The 22,795-nt window shown below is 39.0% G+C and overlaps 1 protein-coding gene across 3 annotated transcripts in view; it reads right to left on the bottom strand.

Annotated features, from left to right (window-relative positions):
* Positions 1-284: 284 nt before the first annotated feature.
* MTG2 (mitochondrial ribosome associated GTPase 2) overlaps positions 285-22,795 on the bottom strand; it is a 31,484-nt gene continuing 8,973 nt past the window's right edge. Inside the window, exons 3-8 of one of the 3 annotated variants that reach the window (XM_061631084.1) lie at positions 11,779-11,926; positions 4,455-4,570; positions 3,982-4,200; positions 3,132-3,270; positions 2,242-2,392; positions 1,576-1,601 (exon numbers count right to left, since the gene is read on the bottom strand). In XM_061631084.1, the coding sequence (XP_061487068.1) occupies positions 1,595-1,601; positions 2,242-2,392; positions 3,132-3,270; positions 3,982-4,200; positions 4,455-4,570; positions 11,779-11,926 (780 nt within the window). In that variant the 3' untranslated portion in view covers positions 1,576-1,594. Of the gene's footprint in view, positions 1,602-2,241; positions 2,399-3,131; positions 3,271-3,981; positions 4,201-4,454; positions 4,571-11,778; positions 11,927-22,795 lie in introns of all 3 variants that reach the window. The other 2 variants (XM_061631083.1, XM_061631082.1) reach the window with 2 other exon arrangements.

A 22,795-nucleotide genomic window follows, 5' to 3' on the forward strand; every position in this document is an offset into this window, starting at 1 on the left:
CCTCAAGATGGATGTGGATTGTGGGGTCAGGGGAGGGGATCTTTGAGCTTTGGCCCCATTGCAGTCCTGAACAGAATCAGATTCCTCCCAATGCTGTTTGCAGTGGGAAGCCAGCTCCCATTCCTGCCAAAAGCAGCTTTCCCCCCATTGCAGACAGCAGGTGTAGGGTGCCCCGACTGAGACAACAGTCCCAAATCAGTTCAAGCACTCCCATTCCTGTGCCATTTTCTTTTTTTAATTAGCTATACAAGCAGGAACTATGTGACAAACATCACACTAGTTTGCCTTTTTTTAAGGCAAATTAGATACTGTGTTTTATTTTTTGCAGAGAGAAGTAAGAATACAGCAAGACAAAGGATTCCAGTTGAGGTATCAATATGAAAATGTACACCACCATAAAAATTAGGCTTTTAATTAAACCAAGGACACAAACTGGAATTTCAAGCTACCAAAATAGGGACAACACAAAGAAACAAAACCTGTTTTAAGAATATTGTTACAGATGAGACATTTATTTATGTAAATTTATTCCCCATAGGCTCATGGAACTTATTTTGACATTTTTATATAGAAATTCCTAGAAACTAGACTGTTTTTTCTAATTGAAGAGAACAGGAAAATACTGATTTTGCTTGGAAATGTTTTTAGTTTTAAAAGCACTGATTCTGCAAGTTTCGATTACTCCTCTATATAACATCACTCAATTCCATTCATCTAATTCTAAAGCATATGAATAAGAGGAAAAGTGACTGGTATAGGCTAACATTACTAGCAGCCGCTCATGGTAAATAAATTAAGATCATTGAAGGGGTTGACCTGTAGTACAGAGTGCAGCAGCAATTATCTTAATTTAACTAACAGGTTTTACACCATGTTTTGAATGGAACCAGGATTATCTGGCCTGGTCTTAGGACTCAGTTGCTATTGGAGTTATAAAATGAGAATAATTCTTACATGACTACATATCAGATTTTCTTTGTTCCTCCAGATGCCTGTGTCTAGTAGTGAATCATGCTCTGTTGTCATTAGCTCCCATTTTTTAAAAAATGTTATTTCTGTGTGCTGCTTTAGCTTTTGGCTGGGGATAGGGAGAAAACTCTATGGTTAACTGCCCAATACAGATACACATTCTGAAATCAAAGTATTTTGCCCACCCCACCACCCGCTTTCTACCAAAATGTGGCTGAAGAGGACCTCTGGGGCCAGCTACCACTTGATGGGCTCATGGCTCTGTGCTTCTCCTGTTTTGACGTACTCATCATACAGTTCTTTCAGGTGCAAAAATAATTCCTCCAGGTTTTCCCCTGTCAGAGCAGACAATGGGATGACTCTCTGTTCCACTTGCTTCTTGAGGAGAGATAAATTGCTCTTTGACTGTGGAAGATCCACCTTATTTCCGATGATGGCATGAGGTCTCTTTGACAAGCCTTCTTCATATTGTTCCAGCTCGTATTTTAAGTCTTGCAGCTGAGTCCAGGGCTCAGACACTGAGAGATCCAACACGTACAGAAGAAAGCGGCAACGTTCTATGTGCCTTAGGAAGGCTAAGCCCAGCCCCCTATTCTGATGGGCTCCTTTTATTATCCCAGGGATATCAGCAACTAGAAAAAGAAAGCAAAAGCCAGCAACATGCTCATTAACATTCTGAACCAGCATCTTCCAGCAGGCAGCATCCATCCAGGAGGCAAAGAACACCATCTGCACATGCAGCAAAGCTAGAAGCACCCAGCAGACAGGAGTAGGAAGAGCTCCTATAAATTTGTTCCTGAATATCATACTACAGGGGTCCACAAATATTGGAGTGGCTTAGCAGCCAGCATTTGTTTGCCCTTGCTTTCAACTCCACCCCCACCCCTTTTCAGAACCTCTAGCATATGCAGAGGGCTTTAGAGAGAGGTAGGGATTTCTCTAGTTTGTGCTGTGGTATGGAGGATGTATGAAATAGCAAGGGTAGTATCCAACAAAGTCATCCTGTAAGCAAAAGAACAACTGCATGTGTAACAGGACTTCCTTGTCTCTCACATACCTTCAAAACATCCAGGGGGTTCCCCAACCCTCTGGAGCAGATTGGGGAAGCCACAGGGAAAGGAGTGGGAGAGGAAGTTCTGTTACGCAGGAGGAAGCCCTTGCAGTAACAAGATACCTGTGTTGGATACAACCCCAGAGCCCTCCTGTTGTTTCTAATTTTTCCAAACTGTACTGCAAATGAGGACTTGGTAGAGAAGCACCCTCTTGTCTTACCTTGTGCAGAGGTTTGGATAAGACATAGCAGAAGCAACTGAAGCACAAGTGAGAGCCTGTTGGAGGTTGCTGGGAATCCTTTGCCCAGAGACCCCGGGGCACACCCCTGGTGAATGGATTTGCAGATGCTCACTCATAGCAGGTATTAATTCTGTGTCTCAGGATTTAAAATGAAAATATGTATCTGCAACACCATTCAGTAGTTTCTATGGAAATAAACTAGCCTAATTTTACATACTATGCTCAGCTGCCTCTTCTAACATTGATAATTTTAATGTCATATCACTGGGTCAACAAATATTGGCTTGGCTTACTAGAGTGTTTATTTATCCTACCAACTCCACTCCTACTCCTTTCCAAGTCTTCTGGCATAGGCAGAGGGCTTTGGGAACGGAGCGAATAGCAACATGCCTACTCAACCCTTGCCCATCTTGGCTTATGCAATCTAGCTGGAAGGGTCTGACTAGGTGGGTCAAGGGAGTGCTTGATGCTTCTTTATGAGAGGGAGTGGTGTTGACCACTGTGAAAGGAGCAATGATATGGCTCTTCCTGAAGAAGCCCTCTCTGGAATCAGATATACTAGATAACTATTGCCTAGTTGTGAACATCCCTCTTTGGGGTAAGGTGCTTCAGAGGGTGATGTCTGGGAAACTGCAGGTACACTTGGAGGAAGGGGGAGTTTCTCAATTACGTTCAGTTTGGTTGCCAACCTGGTTTAAGGAAGGAAGCTGCCTTGGTTTTCCTGACTGATGACATTTATTGGGATCAGGACAGGAGAGTGCTACCCTGTTGGGGGCATTGTCTCACAGTGGTTCCACTCCTATCTCCAGGGCTACAATCAGAGAGCATAATATATTAAGCATAAGAAATGAAGTCTTACAAAACTGTACCTGCAACTTGCTCATAGCCTTCATAACGGACAATGCCTACATGTGGATTTAAGGTTGTGAACGGGTAAGAAGCCACGGCTGGTTTTGCATTGGAGATTGCTCGCAACAGTGAAGACTTCCCAGCATTAGGGAATCCTACCTGGAATAAATAGCAGCATGTGGATTACTTAAAAAGGCAGCCATCTCTGGCCACACTGATCAAATGTGTCACTGTTTGCCTTAAGCTAAAACATTGGGTGGTATCCAACGAACAAGTCCAATCAGCACAAAGATTTCCACTTATACAATGGGGCTTCCCCCTTCCCTCTCCAAATCTACTCAAGGGTTGGGGGAACCCCTAGAACAGATTTAGAGGGTGCAAGAGGGGAGGAGAGGCAGGAAGTCCTGCTGCACAAGCAGAAATCCTTGTGCAGATGGGACCTGGTAGTTAATGCTACTTTGGACACAAACCATTGCATTTTAACATATAGTTGCGCACAAACATGGCTTGTAAAAAAGCTGCACCCGCATGCCTTCAGGCTTCTGTGTAGGTCCATCTGGAAAGACAGAACAGTATCTAGAAGACCCATTCTTTCTGCCAATGTGCTACATGCCATAAATAATGGCTAGACAAGACAAACCCAAGTTTTCAGGCTGTTGCTACCATGAACATCATCAGCTTGCAAACCAACATATTCAAGCAAGACTCTGGAGGCAAGACAAAGTAACACACACACCAGTGCAAATTATTCAGAAGACTAGCTTTTTTAACACCTGTCTCCCCCACCCCAAATTATGGAGATTTTCCATACTAATAACAATGGTTTGTTCCTCCAGAGTCAAATGTCCTATTGGAAAAAGGCATACTCACCATCCCTGCATGGGCCATAGTCTTGAGCTCCAAATGAAGAATTCTTTCTTGACCTGGTTCCCCCTCAGTAGCTGTTGTTGGTGCTCGGTTGTCATTGGCCAGAAAGAAATGGTTGCCTTTCCCTCCAACTCCACCATAGGCTGCAACATACTCCTCACCATGGTGGTTGAGGTCAGCCACAACAGTACAGTTCTCTTTAACCACAGTACCAATGGGCACCTTGAAAGCAAAGAGATATTTAAGCAAATCAAGGCCAACAGTTTGCAATGCTTTGCAATTTGCTTAGGCTGGGTGCAAACAGGGCTCCAGATTGTGCCAGCAAACTCTCTCGCACGGATGAAGTTAATAATATCTGTAACTGTTAAGGTGAAAAACGAGGGCAGTCATGTGATGAGGCAAGAAACAAAGGCAAATAAACAAAGAAAGAAAGACTGCAATGTACCGAACTTACAAATAAAACATTAGCTGCCTACCTTAATGTAAATGCTTTTGCCAGCAGCTCCAAAGCAGTTTTTCCTCCCTCCCTTTACTCCACTGAAACCTCGGTAGAGTGGAAGAAGAGAAGCCAAGGATTTCAGTTGCTTATCCACTGTAAAACAAGATTCAAAGATTTTGAAGTGCACTCACATTAAAAGAGAGGAACGATCCCAAGACAAGAACACACCATGAACGTCAGAGCTTGTTGTGCCTGCTCTACACAGTAGCGGATGCTGGAACAAGGCAATACTAGGAGCAATCTGGTGCTCCTGCTGCTCACCTGCCTAAATCACATTAAGCTTGAATATTGTACATTAAAATGTGCTTGAAATCAATGCCTTTCAGAAGATAACCTAGTTTGTGATCACCAAAACAAAAATATTTACATTATCTCAGAAAATTTGCAAAAATTATATTGTTTTTCACATCCTGTTCTGCACAATCCTGTTTTTAGTAGTTTACCACTGCCAAAATTCATTAATTCCCTTCTGTGGACTGTACACACATTTTGGTTCATTCTCTTGTTTTGGCTAGCTTGGATAATTATAATTCTCTTTTCCCATATTAAGCATCCTATTTCTTGAATTCTGCCACTCAACTTGTTTTTTTTTCCTGAATACAAATATTATGTTATTTTTTAAAAATTCCTTTCAACAAGATTTGGAAAAATTGCCACTGCAATCTAAGGTATTAACTTGGATCCAAAGATCCCACTGTGTAAGCAGAAGGAACCTCTATTTTATGATGGCGGTGTGCATGGCCTGGTCCACCTTTCCTCACAGTGCCTTGATGCTGGCTCTAGAGCACGGATGGGGAGTTGTGGCCCTCCAGATGTTGCTGGACTCCAGCTCCCATCACCCCCAACCAGCATGGCTAGTGGTCAGGAAAGATGGGAATTGTAGCCCAGAAGCATGTGTAGAACTACATGTCCCTCATCCTTCCTCTAGGCCTTGGGGATCAGAGGAAGGGTGAAATGAGTGGCACCTCATGAACATAACTGGAGGAGAGCTAATGTTGTCCCTATCTTCAAAAAGGGCAAAAAGGAGGAACTGGGGAACTACAGACCAGTCAGCCTAACATCAATCCCTGGAAAAATTCTGGAGCAGATTATAAAGCAGTCAATCTGTAAGCACCTTAAAAGCAATGCAGTGATTACTAGAAGCCAACATGGATTTATGAAGAACAAATCCTGCCAAACTAACCTCATCTCATTTTTTGATTGGGTAACCTCCCTTGTAGACTGTGGGAATGCTGTGGACATAATATATCTCGACTTCAGCAAAGCTTTTGACAAAGTGCCCCATGATATTCTGATTAGCAAGCTAGCTAAATGTGGGCTGGATGGAACAACTATCAGGTGGATCCACAGCTGGCTCCAGAATCGTACTCAAAGAGTGCTTATCAATGGTTCCTTCTCAGACTGGGTGGAAGTAACGAGTAGGGTACCATAGGGTTCGGTCCTGGGCCCAGTGCTCTTCAACATTTTTATTAACAACTTGGATGAGGAGGTACAGAGCATGCTTATCAAATTTGCAGATGATACAAAATTGGGGGGGCATAGCTAATACCATGGAAGACAGAAAGATAGGCTGGAGCATTCGACTGAAAACAACAGAATGAAATTCAACAGGAACAAATGCAAAGTTCTACACTTAGGAAAAAGAAACCAAATGCACCGTTATAAGATGGGGGATACTTGGCTCAGCCATATGACATGTGAGAAGGATCTTGGAATTGTTGTTGATCACAAGATGAATATGAGTGAACAGTGTGATGTGGCTGCAAAAAAGGCAAACACTGTATTAGCCTGCATTAACAGAAGTATAGTTTCCAAATCGCGTGAAGTATTAGTTCCCCTCTATTCAGCACTGGTTAGGCCTCATCTGGAATACTGTGTCCAGTTCTGGTCTCCGCACTTCCAAGAAGGATGCAGACAAACTGGAACAGGTTCAGAGGAGAGCAACAAGGATGATCAGGGGACTAGAAACCAAGCCCTATGAGGAGAGACTGAAAGAACTGGACATGTTTAGCCTGGAGAAGAGAAGACGGAGGGGAGATATGATAGCACTCTTCAATTACATGAAGGGTTGTCATGCAGAGGAGGGCCGGGATCTCTTCTCAATCATCCTAGAGTGCAGGACACGGAATAATGGGCTCAAGTTGCAGGAAGCCAGATTTCAACTGGACATCAGGAAAAACTTCCTAACTGTTAGAGCCATACTACAATGGAGCCAATTACCTAGAGAGGTAGTGGGCTCTCCGACACTGAAGGCATTCAACAGGCAGCTGGACAGCCATCTGTTGGGAATGCTTTGATTTGGATTCCTGCACTGAACAGGGGGTTGGAGTTGATGGCCTTACAGGCCCCTTCCAACTCTACTATTCTATGATTCTATAAGCAAATTCTGCTTCCTTGGCAGGATTTTCGGATCCAAATGTATGCTATTTGTTTTTTATAAATGTATAACTCTTTCAATTTCTATATATTCATCTTGAACTTTTGTGTTCAGCTGTTTCTCTTGTTTGTTAAGCCTAATACTCGTCTTTCTGGTTTGTACCCTTCTGCTCTTTCCTCTTTTTTACTCCTTTTTATGGAATTCACTGCCAGCTTACAGTTAGTTAACTGATTTTATTTGCCTGTCTAAACAAGGCTCACCTATTTAAGCTATGACCAAGTTATTATGCTTTTAATTTTGACATTCTTATTTTCTTCCACTAGTTTCAATTATATGTCTTTGTTGTCTATATAACAAGCTATTTAGGCAGGGACCTGTTTGTGCATGTACCCAGTATAGCACCTAGTGTTTTAGGTGCTCAGATAAGAAATATTGTTATTAGTGCTGCTAAGCGCCTTAAGACAGCATTTCATAAAAGATGGAACTGTGATTACCATGGATTTAAGCATATAAGGAGCTTTAAAAAGTTTCTGGAATGCAAGTTAAAATAAAAATGACAAATCAGTGCCATAAAACAACCACTAAACATTTTACAGCTACTGATACATTTTGTAAGAGGTTCAGGCCATCTATTTTGGAGAATGGTTCTCCTTCACATGGAAGAAATGATGTTTCAACTAACATAGTTTACTTTTCATTTCTATTGGAATTACCTTTTCAAAGCCACAATTTCAGCACAATTGCTGAGCAGAAAATACATAGGAACTGGGTTTGCTGTATGCAGTTATCTCCTAATATTGAACTTGTGAAATCAGCAGTCATTATCCAACCAGCATTGTGCCAATGCAGACACAGTTAACTTAATCTAGGCATGCTGTGGGTACAGAAGTTTGAAAATACAGCGGCAAACTTGGAAAAGAATGCAATCACATGCACACAACTGGAAGCAAACCGTGTTTAACACAGTGAAACCTAGAGTAAAAAATGCTTAGAACTAGACTGCATTTCACTTTGACAGGCATTGCATTAGGACAGAACTTCAAGGATAAGTTTACTGTGCAATGCTTGTACAATCCAGTGAAAGTTAGGCCACCTTAAGCACCATTCAGATAAATGGAACATAAGCACATACAGGCGGGCCCTGCTTATACGGCAGGTTCCATTCCGGACCCCCGCCGTAAAGCGGAAATCACCGTAAAGCAGAACCCCATTGAGCATAATGTGGTGCGTTGCGCGAAAATGCCACAAAAGCGCAAAATCGGCTTTGAAACGGGGAATGAAAGCTGCCGCATTAGCGGAACACCGGTAAGCGAAGTGCCGGTAAGCGGGGCCCTACTGTACATTTGGATTCTAGGGAGGCCTGGAGTTGAATATACATTATAAATCCCCTAAATGGAAGATACTTCCATGTAACTAGTCACATGAAGCCTGTGTGTAAACTGTCACAAGACACTTCTATGTATCTTATGTAAAGCCCCCTTTAATGGATTGCACCCAGTGGCTTTTGTCCAATCTGCCCATGTTTATTCTGGGCACCCACCATTATAACAATAATAATAATAAATTTAATTTCTTCGTCGCCTATCTGGCCAATGGCCACTCTAGGCGACTTACAAAATTATTAAAATACAATTAATAAAATACAGTAATACAGTAAAAACAATAGATCTGCAACAACAATATTAAAACTGGGTAGGAGGCATTACAGTTATATCGATTAACCCTCCCCGGAGGGTTATAAGAGCTGTGACTTCTTTTGGAGAATTTTTCCCTTGCAGAACTGAAATGTTTAACTAATATATAGTTTCAAGGTTGTTTTTAAGTACCTTTGGTATTGATTCTCAAGAAGTATTTTCTGTTTTTCTCAGGTTATTATGCTGCTCTCATCAATACAATATTGAAGCACAATCGAGAAGTATAAAGGGGTGATAATGCTATCTTCTGACTTCAAGAGGGAAAATGTTACTGACTTTCATGTAGAAAAGCAAGGTCAGAGGGATATGCTTTATATTAGTTCTGCAGAGTAGACCCTTCTACTATTTCCATGTCTATGGCAAATACAATTCATGCCAATTTAATTCAAGTTGTCATCTAGTTAGATCCTGTTTTCTTTACAGTGATATATCCCAAATAAGCTGAAGCTGTTCTTGCCGCTTACTTCTGACCTGCTACAGGGTGAACAACTCCTCAGAGATAATAACTGTTTAACAAGAAGTTGCTACTCACTTCTGTGAATTTCAGATACACTGACACCCCTTTCTGAACTTAATCCTCCTGAGACTGATGTAGAAGAGCTGTTTTGTTGTGTTGTGCTGGTTGTGTTGTGTGAAGATTTATTCTTGGATGCCAAACAGAAGTGGTTGTTCTAAAAGGCATGGTCATTGCAAATGAGCAAAAGATGTTATAAGTGCAAGCAATGTGCTACATGCATTTTCCAGGGGATGGGGGCGGGGGAGGAGAAGAGGATGTAGGACAAATCTTTAGGATTGTGGGAGGAGGGAAGAGAGGGCATTTGGGAGGATTTACTTTTAGGAGTCTTTCTGGCACATTCATTTATCAGTTCTGTTTCCCAAAAATGCAACTTGTGGGGGGTGTTTTGCAAGGAATTCAGACAATTTCACAAGAAAAACCTCTTTTAAAATAGACATTTGGAAACTTCAGCTGGTCAAAAATAGAGCAGCAAGATTTCTTATGGGAACTTGTAAATATGATCACATCACCCCAGTACCTTATCATCCTCACCGGCTTCCAGTCTGTTTCCAGACCCAATTCTATGTGCTGAAATTTAAAGCCAGGGTGGCCAACCTGTGGCCCTCTAGATGGTATTGGACTCCAACTTCCATCATCCCCAGCCAGTATGGTCAATGGCCAAGGATGATGACAGATGTTGTTGTAAACTGCCCAGAGAGCTTCGGTTATGGGGAGGTATATAAATGCAATAAATAATAATAATAATAATGTAGTCCAACAACATCTGGAGGGCACTATGTTGGCTACTCCTGCCATAAACCGCTTGGGACCAGGGTGTCAGAAGGACCACCTACTTTATATATAACACCTGCCTGTGTTGTCCTTAAGATTGTCACTGGAGACCCTTTTTGGATACATCTGAACCTTAAGTTTGGTAGCTGTGTTCTAGGGAAAGGGCCTACTTATTGGTAGCATCACAATTATGGGATGCATTCTCTGGAGAGGCTTGCCTAGTGCCTACATTATGGTCTTTTGACACCATGTGAATACATTTTTATTCTTACAGGCCTTTTAATTTCAATTATATGCTTTGCTGCTTTTAATTCTGGACAGAAAATGCCTTGTTTGTTTTTAAAGCTGATTTTTATTTTAATATAATGCTGGTCTAGTTTTATGCAGCATTTTGTTAGTGACAAAATTCAAACTGATGTTCATAGGTTGGAGCATTGGGCTGAAAACAGAATGAAATTTAACAGGGATAAACGCAAAGTTCTACATCTAGGAAAAAGAAATCAAGTGCACAGTTATAAGATGGGAGATACTTGGCTCAGCAATACTACATGTGAGAAGGATCTTCGAATTGTTGCTGATCACAAGCTGAATATGAGTGAACAGTGTGATGTGGCTGCAAAAAAGGCAAATGGTATTTTAGGTTGCAGAAGGATAGTTTCCAAATCACGTGAAGTCCTAATTCCCCTCTATTTGTCATTGGTTAGGCCTCATCTTGAGTACTGTGTCCAGTGCTGGACACTACACTTTAAGAAGGATGCAGACAAACTGAAACAGGTTCAGAGGAGGGCAACAAGGATGATCAGAGGACTGGAAACAAAGCCCTATGAGGAGAGACTGAAAGAACTGGGCATGTTTAGCCTTGAGAAGAGAAGACTGAGGGAAGATATGATAGCACTCTTCAAGTACTTGAAAGGTTGGCACACAGAGGAGGGCCAGGATCTCTTCTCGATCATCCCAGAATGCAGGACATGGAATAATGCGCTCAAGCTGCAGGTAGTCAGATTTTGGCCAATCATCAGGGGGAAAAATCCTAGGTTAGAGCAGTACAAGAATGGAACCAATGACCTAGGGAGATGGTGAGTTCTAACACGAGAGGCATTCAAGGGGCAGCTGGACAGCCACCTGTCGAATAAGTTGGATTCTTGCACTGAGCAGGGGTTGGATTTGATGGCCTTACAGGCCCTTTCTAACTCTACTATTCTATGATTCCATGAATGTTTTATGCTGGGTTTTGAGTTTTTATGTTATTTGCATTATACAGCTTGGGACCAGGATACCTGGACAGCCATCTGTCAGGAATGCTTTGATTTGGATTCCTGCATTGAGCAGGGGGTTAGACTTGATGGTCTTATAGGCCCCTTCTAACTCTACTATTCTATGATTCTATACCTGAAACGTAGTCTTATATACCCAGTCAATCACTGTGCTCTGCAGGTGAGGGCCTCCTGAAGATACTGTCTTATCAGGAGGTCTGTTCCGCACAACATAGGAAGCAGACCTTAAGTGTTGTGGCACCTACCCTTTGGAATTCTCTCCCCTTAAATAATAGACAGGCACCATCTCTGTTATCTTTTTGGCACCTACTGAAGACCTTCCTCTTTCAACAAGCCTTTTAGGTAGAGACCTTATCCCAGTCTGCATCTATGTTGGAATTGCTTTTCAAGGTGTTTTTAAACCTTTTTAAAATATATATTATTAAATGATGTTTTGTTTTAATATATTTTAAAGTCTGTTTTTAAGATGTTTTAGAATCTTTGGTCTGTCACCCTGGGCTCCTCTGGGAGGAAGGGCAGGGTATAAATTTAATAAATAATATAAATAATAATAATATCAATAATATATTATATGCATTTTATTGATTTTTGTAAACTGCGCAAAAGACTTTAGTTGATGGGCAGTCTAGAAACAAAATAAACAAACACAAAGATTTATTATCTCTTACCTTTCAGTATAATATGTCCTCCATCTCCTCCATCTCCACCATCAGGACCTCCGTGTATTTTTCTAGGCTCACTGTGAAAACAGCTAATACCATTGCCTCCTTTGCCTGCTACTACATAAACCCTTCGATGATCTACAAAGCATCGGGTCTGAAATGGGGAGAAACAGTATTCAGAGAAGCAACTCAGTACATTTAAGAAGTCTTCAATTCTAAACCTACTAGGAATCAAGTTTCCATTCAATAATAGTGAGACACGGATATTGCATTTAAGGTACTGGCCTCATAACATTAGTTATCTATCAATTATACCTAACACACAATCTTACAATGAAGGCCAGAGCCACAGACATAGAGAGGTGCTCGATTCATCCAGGGACATTTTGGCTACTTCCCATAATTCTATCAATTGTTCAAAAGAAAACCTGATTTCACTTTCCAATTGTCTGGGCAATAATTGCAAAAGCACTGGTATGACGGACAAGCAATGATGTTCTGCTTCAAGTGCCTCTATTTCATGTAGCAACCAAGAAAGAGGAATGACTTTCTGTACTACTATTGTCAAGAATAGCTAACTTTGGTCAAGCTGAAATGGGTCAACCAGAGACAATTCTGGGAGCCTGGGGTTCCCCAGGACTCCCTACTGGGGGAGATCTGAGGCTCAGTGTCAGACAGACAATTTGCAACCTTGCAAGAAGATGCAACTGAACCTTAGCTGTTATCCCTTATTGGCTTCCTGAGATTAAAAGTCAGGAAGAGGGGGTGTTGTAGATCAGGACCCCTGGGTGATGCTGTCTAGCTCCCTTATCTTCAAAGGCATCAAAGGAGTGGATCCCAGCAGGAGTGGAATATGGCTATTTGCCTCCCCCCCCCCGTTGACCAATAAACTCCATAAAAATGAAGGATGCTTTTTCAGTCTTGGTTCCCTTTTTCCATCTAACTCGACTTGCTGACGTTTGACAGCGAAATGTCAGTTGGGAACCACGCAGCTCTTCTGTAAGCATAGGATCTTAGCTTAGATAGATCTTTGTTGTATTCTTTGTCTGTATTGAACTCTCCTTTGTTATGCCAATGTACCTCGTGTCTGAGGGTGATTAGCTTTAAGGAATCAAACTGCTGTTCTCTTTTGTATATACCATTCTATTTACTTTTAAATAAACTATCTTTTTATATATGGTGTGCATTGGTTTGGAACTAAGGATTCTAAATCTAGTCCTTGATTGCTGAACGCTACTGATTACCGTTGGTTAATGAGGGTTAATCCCTTAGAATTCACATTGGTCTCTGAGATCCCTTCTCTCAGAGAAAGGAACCAGGAAGAGGGATGGTGGCAGTACTACCATGAGTAATTACTCCTGAAGGAGGGAGTTTTTGCCTGAGAAGCAGAGACCCAGAGGAGTTGGGACTGTTCTCAGAAGCAAAGGAGTTGGGACTGTTCTCAGAAGCAAAGAAGCCCCCTTGGGGAACTAAAGACAAGGGACCCCAGGGGGACAATTCTTTGACAACTATAACACACTTCCCACAGGGTAGTCCTTGAAAAGCAGTGAGAAACTTTGATTGGTTCAAAATGCCATTGTCAGACTATTGTTTGGCACTCGCCAGCCGGAGCATATTACTCTGTGATTTTAATTAGCCGCTTATTTGCTTTCATCCAAAATGCTAGATTTTACCTCTAAAATCCTAAATGGCTAGTAACCTGGGTACCTTAGGAGCTTTTCCTTCCTGTATGGGCTCTCTTTGGGCACTCTAATAAATCCCTGCTCTGGGTCCCTCTGTTGAATGAGTTCATGTGTGTATATGCTGTCCTGCTTTAATAAGTTATTTTATTATGGAAACATTTTCCCAAGGAAGACCACCAGCCTCCTTCTTTGTTTTCATTCTACCCCCAAGTAGAAAGGGCTGTAAAGGGCTGGGGTAGAGCATATAATTTGTATGCACAAGATCCCAGGTTCAATCCCTGACATCTGCAGCTAAGACAGACCTCTGGAGGGCCACTGCCAGTTATTGTAGAGACAATACCAAGCCAGATGAACAAATGGTCTGACTCAACATTAAGGCAGCTGCCTTGTTGTTATGTGCCTTCCTAGCTGCACTCAATCCCTATTTTCCAAGTTGTTTCCATTTCAGTTTATGAGAAGCAAGGAAAAAATACAGCAGGCAGTCTGCTTTGACATAGGGTCCCACTTTTCAGCATAGAAAGTACTTCACAGTTATCTCAATTATTCCAACACAGTGGCTTTCAAATTGTTCAGGGGATCTTTGGAAACTTATCAGGGGTTCCACCATGAAAGGATCAGAAATGGCAGGCAGGCTTGCCTGAAAGAGAGCTTGGTCATCATTAGATCTTCTGCTGCAATGGAGTGCTGCAAAGTAGGGGTTGGTATGTTCCAGGGTGCACCCTTGAGTTGTTGTGGGCTGTTAAATGAAACCCAACAAGCTTGGAACAGTGGCCTGCACGAACTGAGCATGCACCCAGAACATATCCCAGAATTCTCTGTGATAGGCTGGAACTCTATGGCAGACATGCAGAACTTCCTCAACAGATAGTGCTGTGGAAAGCGTCCCCTGAGATTGGAAAGGTTTGAAACACTGGAACGTATCAGAACCATGAAAGAGAGTGTATGTAGAAAGGAAATGGTCAGCTTTATTTTACTGCTCTCCAACACAACCCTCCTGTGAAAACAGCATTCAGCATTTAAAGAAAAATATCTATCTAATATTTTCTCTCTCTTGGAAGAGAGATAGCAACAATGTTCACTAGCAATTCCAACAGCAATCTCATTAGCCCAGCAGTTACACTTCATACCCAATTAATTATTGATTTCACTTTTCAACTCTTCTGTTTGCTGTAATATAGCCAATTAATTGATATGTTCCCTGGGCTTTTTTATTTTTTAAAAAAGATGATAATCTATAAATCAATACAGAATTTATGGCAATATCCTAGTCTTCTGATAATACCAAAGAACTCTAATTTGTTTTTTTAAAGTTCAAGCAGCTGGAAAGGAATTGTTTGTTACATGACTAGTTAGACAAATGCTGCTGAGAAAGGTCCGTCTAAAGGCCCTTGAAAATAACCTGTGACAACATTTTAAGGAAAATAATGTTTTCCAAATTTACATAGCATCACCAAGATAAAACGGTAAACCGCTGCTCTAAATTATTCAAAACAAGTACAAGAAATACTTGCCTTTTCTCTGCTAATTGTTGCTAAAAAGAGTTTGCAATCTCTAGCACATTACAAAATAAGTTCAATAAGAGAACACTCTCCTACAACAGAGAGGATTTATGCAGCCATATTTTCCAGTACAAGGTGATTCTGTCACCTCACAATAGATAGCCACATCATGTACTCTGGCAGCCTGAGTCTCTGAACACATCTTTAGATTGTGAGCTGATTAAGTACTAGGCAGGTGCAGTTCTGAGCACAGACTGTATGACAATCTGGCTAGGAGTTCCTTCATTCACAAAAGCAGGGGCTATCCACCATCATATAAATGAAAAAGTGTCGAAGAGAAAAAATGCTTAGAATACCTGCATTTTGAATACAAACTTGCCATGTAAATCTACAGTTGCTGCTTTCATAATATGAAACTGACACACCAAATACACTCTACATCTTATAGTAGTGCTTAATAACAGACCTCTCGGTAGAGAAACAAAAAATATTAACAAGAACCGTAGAGGGAACAACACAGTAGTTTATTATTAGTCCTTCTGGTAAAGCAAGCACTTATGCAAGAAGCATGAAATTGACCAGTAGACCTAATAATACTATAACTGACTTACTTTACAAAATTTTAAACCACCCTTCATCCACACTGATCCCAGGGCTTCTGCTGCTACTACTAGTAGTAAATGCAATAAAAGCAAAACATAATCCATAACATGACAATAAAAAGCCATAGAAAAATGAAACCCGTTTTAAATGCCTGGGCAAGCAAGCAAGTCTTAACTTGGTGCGAAACAGATGGTAATATCAATGAAAGCTGAGCCTCTCTAGGGAGGATTCTAAAGTCAGGGTGCCACCACTGAAAAGGATCTCTCCTTCATGCAAGCATAATATATTATTATTTTATTTATTTATTTTATTACATTTTTATTTTTTATTTTTATATAGTTTTTATTCAAATTTTTCCAAAAAACAAACAAAACAAAGTAAGAAAAAACATAACAATACTACAACAAAAAATAAAAATAAAATGGTTGACTTCCGATTTGTCACAGATCAGCTATAAGTATATAATATACATCAAACCTGTCCCTTAATATGTACATACAGAATCCCTTTTCTCCATAAGGTGTCTTAATTAATCATCAAATCCCAGTATCATCATTTTATTTTGATCTTTCGACAAAAAGTCTAAGAGAGGCTTCCAATCCTTAAGGAATGTATCTGTCGATTTTTCTCTAAGTAAACACGTCAATTTATCCATTTCTACTAAGTCCATTAATTTCAGTAGCCATTCTTCCATTGTTGGTATTGATTCCATTTTCCACTTTTGTGCATATAATAATCTTGCTGCCGTAATCATATATAATAATATTCTTCCATATTTCTTTTCTATTTGTTTATCCATAAAACCCAGTAAAAAAAATTCTGGTTTTGACTGAATATTTATCTTTAAAATTTTTTGCATCTTCCTACCTATCTGTGCCCAGAATAATTTCGCCTTTTTACATGACCACCACATATGATAAAAAGATCCTTCTTGTTGTTTACATTTCCAACAAACATTAGAGACATTACTATACATTTTTGACAGCTTTTCTGGAGTCATGTACCAACGGTACATCATTTTATAAAAATTTTCTTTAAGATTATAACATAATGTAAATTTCAAGCCTTTTTTCCACATATTTTCCCATTGATCCATTTGTATGTTATGACCAAAATTTTTTGCCCACTTTACCATGCACTCTTTTACTTGTTCTTCCTCCATATCCATTTTCAATAAAAGTTTATACATTTTTGCAATTATGTTTTCATCATTTGTATACAAACCTATTTCAAAATCAGATTTACTTATTTCAAACCCATACATTTTCTTGTCCATTTTATATCTTTCTAACAATTGTAAATAGGCAAACCAATGAAAACTATATCCTTCCTTTATCAATTGTTCTCTCTCTTTCATTGTGTATTCTCCATGTACATTTTCTAATAGTTCTTGATAAGTTAACCATTTCTCTTTTCCAGACATTTCTCTTCTATAAAACGCTTCTTGACTTGAGACACATAATGGTATTTTCGAATAAAACCTTGGTTTGTATCTATTCCATATTTTCAACAGAGAACGTCTTATAAAATGATTGTTAAAGTCTACGTTTACTTTTACTTTGTCATACCATAGATATCCATGCCATCCCCACTTCAGATTGTGGCCCTCCAAATCCAATAGTCTTTTATTCCTCAATAAGATCCATTCCTTTATCCAGACTAAACAGCAGGCAGCAAAATAAAGTCTCAAATTTGGTAATCCCAGTCCTCCTCTTTCTTTAGCGTCTTGAAGTAATTTAAATTTAACTCTTGGTTTTTTTCCTTGCCATACAAATTTAGAAATATCTTTTTGCCATTGTTTAAAAGGTAAATCAGAGGATATTACAGGTATTGTTTGAAACAAAAACATCATTCTCGGTAATACATTCATTTTTATCACAGATATTCTACCCATTAATGACAGTTGTAGTTTATCCCATCTTAGCAAGTCTTTCTTAATCTCTGTCCATAATTTTTCGTAATTATTATGAAACAGCTTTGAGTTTTTATTTGTCATGATGATGCCTAGATATTTCAACTTTTTTTCTATTGTAAAATCTGTCTTGTCCATTAACTCTTTCTGTTCCCTTAAAGTTAAATTTTTCACCAACATCTTTGTTTTTTGATTGTTGATCTTAAATCCTGCTAACGGTCCAAATTCTTTTAATTTATCCATCAATATATGAATTCCTTCCAAAGGGTTTTCTAGTACAATTATCAAATCATCAGCAAATGCTCTCAATTTATATTCTTCTTTTTTTATTTTTAATCCCGAAATCCTTTTATCTTGCCTTATATCTCTAAGCAGCACTTCTAAAACCAGAATAAATAAAAGGGGAGATAATGGACATCCCTGTCTTGTACCCTTTTGTATTTCACATGAATCCGTTAAGTCTCCATTAACAATTATCTGGGCCTTCTGTGATGTATAAATCGATCTGATCCATTTTATAAAGTTGTCTCCAAAATCCATTTGCTCCAAAACCTGGAACATAAATTTCCAATTCAAATTATCAAATGCTTTTTCAGCATCTAAAAAAATCAAAGCTGCTTGTTTATCATTTCGTTGTTCTAAATATTCCAACACATTCAAAACATTCCTGACGTTGTCACGTAATTGTCTTTTAGGTAAAAACCCTGATTGATCTTCCTGAATAAATTGTTGCAATATTATTTTCAATCTTTCAGCCAAAATCATTGTAAAAATTTTATAGTCATTATTCAGTAGAGATATTGGCCGATAATTTTTTGTTTTAGTTAAATCTTGGTCCTCTTTAGGTATTAATGTTATATTAGCATTTTTCCAACTATCCGGTATCTTTCCCTCTTGCAAAATAGAATTCATTGTAGACTGTAAGGGTAGCAAGAGTTCTTCCTCCAAACATTTATAATACATTGCAGATAGCCCATCTGGTCCTGGCGCCTTTCCTAATTTAATTTTATTTATAGCTTCAGATATCTCTCTTGACGTAATAGGGCCATTAATAACTTGTCTCTGAAAATCTGTAATTTTCGGCAGATTCTGTTTAGATAAATACTCTTCTATTTTTTCAGATGGAATTTCTTGACACTTATACAATGTTGAGTAATATTGATGAAAAATCTTTTTGATTTTTACATTATCTGTCAGCGTCTCATCTCCTTCTTGTATCTTTAAAATAATATTTTTTTGACGTTCTTTTCTTAATTTATATGCTAACCATTTCCCAGGTTTATTTGCAAATTCAAAAGTCCTTTGTTTAGCAAAATTTAATTTCCTTTCAATTTCTCTAACTGTCAACATTGATACTTGCTTCTGTAACATTTTAATTTGATTTACAATAGAAACTTTAGCTGGATTCTTTTTCAATTCTTCCTCTTTTTGTTTTATTTCTTCCAAAATTAATTGCATTTTCTGTTGTTTCTTTTTTTTTAATTCAGAATTACATTTAATAAAGTATCCCCTCATAAATGCCTTACTAGTATCCCAAACAATATTTTCACTTGTTCCTTTATATAAATTATATTCAAAGAACTCCTTTAATTTCTTCTTACATTCTTGTATTACTTTATCATTCTGTAATAAAGATTCATTTAGTCTCCATCTAAATCCAAGATTTTTTTTTTTTAAAGTTAATATCACAGGATTGTGGTCCGAAAAAGTTTTTGGTAATATATCCATTTTAAAAATATCCTTCGCTAAAATTTTTGACATCCAAATCATATCAATCCTCGAAAATGTTTTATGTCTTTCTGAAAAATAAGTAAATTCCTTTGCATTATCATTTATATATCTCCAGGTATCCACCAATTCTAAATGTTCCATGAGTTCAAAACAAATCTTCGGTAATTTACCTTGTGTCTCTTTGATATTTTTTTCAGAAAGCCTATCAATTTTTGGTGAGATTACCCCATTCCAGTCACCCATGACACACCAATGCTCATATGAAAACTCTGACAATTTTTCCATAAGTCCTGTATAAAACCTTGTTTTATCTTCATTGGGGGCATAAATACCCACTATCAAAATGTTTGTACCTTGTAAAGTAATTTCAACCCCCACAAATCTACCACTATCGTCCAATAATACCAATTTAGGAAGCAATTGTGGGTTAATATAGAGAACAACTCCATTTTTTTTTTTTGGTCCAGCTGAAATAAATTCTTCACCCAAATTTTTACAAATCAGATATTTGGAATCTTTCTTCTGAATATGAGTTTCTTGTAGACAAATTATATCCAATTTTAATTTTTTCAAATAATGAAACACTTTCTTTCTCTTCTGCGCCGTGTTGGCTCCATTTATATTCCAAGTTAGGTATTTGTAATCCATCATTAAGCGTGTATTTTAAAATTTGCCTGATGCTCCTTTTGATCCATCATCTTCCTTCCCCTCCTCTGCATATCCTTGTTGACTTTGTTTCCCAGGAACTATATCCATATCTTTGAGTTTATCTTCTTCCATATCTTTTGAAGCTTTTCTCAAGAAGTCCCTTGCTTTTTGAACAGTATTCAGTCTGTATTTCTGTTGTCTGAATGTAAAAATCACTCCTTCTGGAACGTCCCACCTAAATTGAATTTTGCATTGCTTAAGTTTTTCTGTAAGGAAAGCATATTCTTTTCTCTTACGTAAAAGTCTAATAGGAATTTCCTTCATCACCAGTATTTCCTTACCATCAATTTTAAAGGTATATTTAAAGTGTTGCTGTAAAACCATATCTCTGGTCGTCTTCTTTACGAAATGAACAAGCACATCTCTTGGAATTTTTTTCATTGTTGCATATCTGGAGTTAATTCTATAAACTTTGTCTATTTCAAATTCCATCCTATCTTCATTCAAGTCCAGAAATTTTACTAAAGCATTAACAATTTTATCTCTAATGTCTTCACCTGTTTCCTCAGGGATTGCACGGAATCTCAAACAATGCTCTTTATTTCTCATTTCAGTCACAGCTAAATAGTCCAAATTTTTTTCTAGTTCCAGATTTAGTATATCTGTTCTATTCTCCAAGGTTTGTACCTTTTCTTTAGTATTTTTTGCATCTTCCTTTATTTGCCCAATTGTCCCTTTAATCTCATCCACTTGTGTTTTAATATAGTCTTTTATATCTGTCAATTCAGTTTTCATTTCCTGTTTCATTTCCTGTTTTATAGCATTAATCCCTTCCATTATTTTTTGAAACATTTCTGGGGGTATATCCTCTTCCTGTGTATCAATAGAACCTCTTCGCCCCTGGGCCTTGGTTGTTTTTTTAGTTGTCATTTTCAAAAAGAGGCCTTTAATTTCTAATATTAATCACTGTTTCAGAACCTAAGGGCAGTCTATTTCTTTTCTTTTTTTCCCTCCACCAAAAAGAAGAGTTAATATTCCAGGCCTATTATTGAAATCCAGCCAGCACAACACAGTCCTTATCTGCTTCCAAGAATGCAAAACAATTCTGGTTGCCAAGACTAAACAATTAGTAGCATATACGAGCAGCGGATTCATCCAACAAGAAATAGTCCAAAGAGAAAAATAGTCCAAAATATAATAATTACCTCTCATCCGTTTTTAAACTTTAAAAGTCCAAATTCAAGCCAGCTTTTTGTCGTAAAAAAAGTATATAAGTTGTTTATATTTTCTTTCTTCCTTAATTATATTTAAAAGAGAAAAAGTATGACTCACCCAGGTTTCTCAATTGCTGATTCATAAACAAATCCCTTTTATTGCAGTAATTTAAGCCGAATGATAAGGTTTAGGCAGAAGTGGGCTCGCTGGTTAAGAACGTTTTTTTTTGAGAGAAGAAAAAACGCTTCGCTTTATTCCAGTTCAGCTTGCGTGGAATTCCTGACTCCGTCTTCAGCCGATCGGCTTGCCTTCTTATCTCAGGAATTTCCTGATCAATTCCAGCCGCCGACAGCTCAACGAAGTCTTGTGGAAGATCTGATCGGTTCTCCTATACCTTGGAGAACATTTAAGCCAGTCCAAGATTCCTCTTGGCTGGCTTTTAACCTGAAAAAAGCTTCCTCTGAGGCAGAGCTCCCTCAGAGACAACCACCAGCCAGCACCACTTCCCGGAAGTCCTTATTTTATTACATTTTTAGACCGCCCTATAGCAATAAGCTCCCAGGGCGGTGTACAGCATAATAAAACAGGTTAAAACAAGTGATAACATTTGTAAGAAGCTACCTTATACTGAGTCAGGCCATTGGTCCATTTAGCTCAGTATTATCTCCACTGATAGAAGAAGCTCTCTGGGTTTCAGACAGAGACCTTCCCAGCCCTACCTGAGGATGGCAGGGACTGAACCTGGGACCTTCTGCCTGCAAGCTCTACCACTGAGCTACAGCCCATCTTCTCAGATAATAGGTTCAGTTGAAGACCTTAATACCTGGGCAGGACATTACGGGAGGGGATACACCTTCAGGTATTTGGCACTAAAGGTAAGCACCAGCTATTTATGGCTTTAAAAGTAAGCACCAGCACTTTGAATTGGGCCCAGAACTGAATAGGCAACCAGTGCAATTTTTTAAGAATTGGTGAAGCATACCTTCACCTACTCAAACCAGTCAGAATTCTTGTAGCTGAATTTTGAACTAATAGAGACTTCAAAGTCATCCTGCAGCTGCACTAAAAGCCAACTAACATCAAATGAAACTGGGATCCTTTTTTTCTCCCAACATTTATATACAAGAGCCAGTATGGTGCAGAAAATATAGAGCACTGGACTTAGAATGGTGAGAGATAGGCTGAACAATCCCAGGTCAGCCATGCAACCAACTGGATGGTTTTAGACCATTCACCATCACCCAACCTAAATTGTCTCATAAAACTGCTGTCAGAATAAAAATACAGGAAAGGAGACAAACCCATATATGTTACCCTGAGCTCCTGGGAGAAAAGATGGGATGCAATAAGTTAATAAAGATAACATACAGTTCAACCCTATATATCAGAGGTGGCGAACTTCCAGCTCACGGCCATTTTGAGGAAGCCACACCCATTCTACACCTGACATCATACATGATGTCAGGTGTTGGGCAGGTAAAGGCAGGACTTCAAAAGGAACAATCGGGACTTTAAAGTGGGTTTCTGGTTGTTCTTTTGCTGGACCACAGTGCGCTTGCACCTGCCCATCACCTGATGGGCAGGAGGGAGCAAGCCTTGCTCAAGGATTCCACTGAATGGAAACCACTTCTCCCTCCAGGTGCTGACCTTTGAAGCAGCTTCGCACTGCTCTTTTAAACCTCTGAAAATTAGACATTTAAAGGAGCAGCACACAGTTGTTTGAAAGCCCTTGG

The sequence above is a fragment of the Rhineura floridana genome, chromosome 6 (genome assembly GCF_030035675.1).
Source record: "Rhineura floridana isolate rRhiFlo1 chromosome 6, rRhiFlo1.hap2, whole genome shotgun sequence".
Lineage (NCBI taxonomy): Eukaryota > Metazoa > Chordata > Lepidosauria > Squamata > Rhineuridae > Rhineura > Rhineura floridana.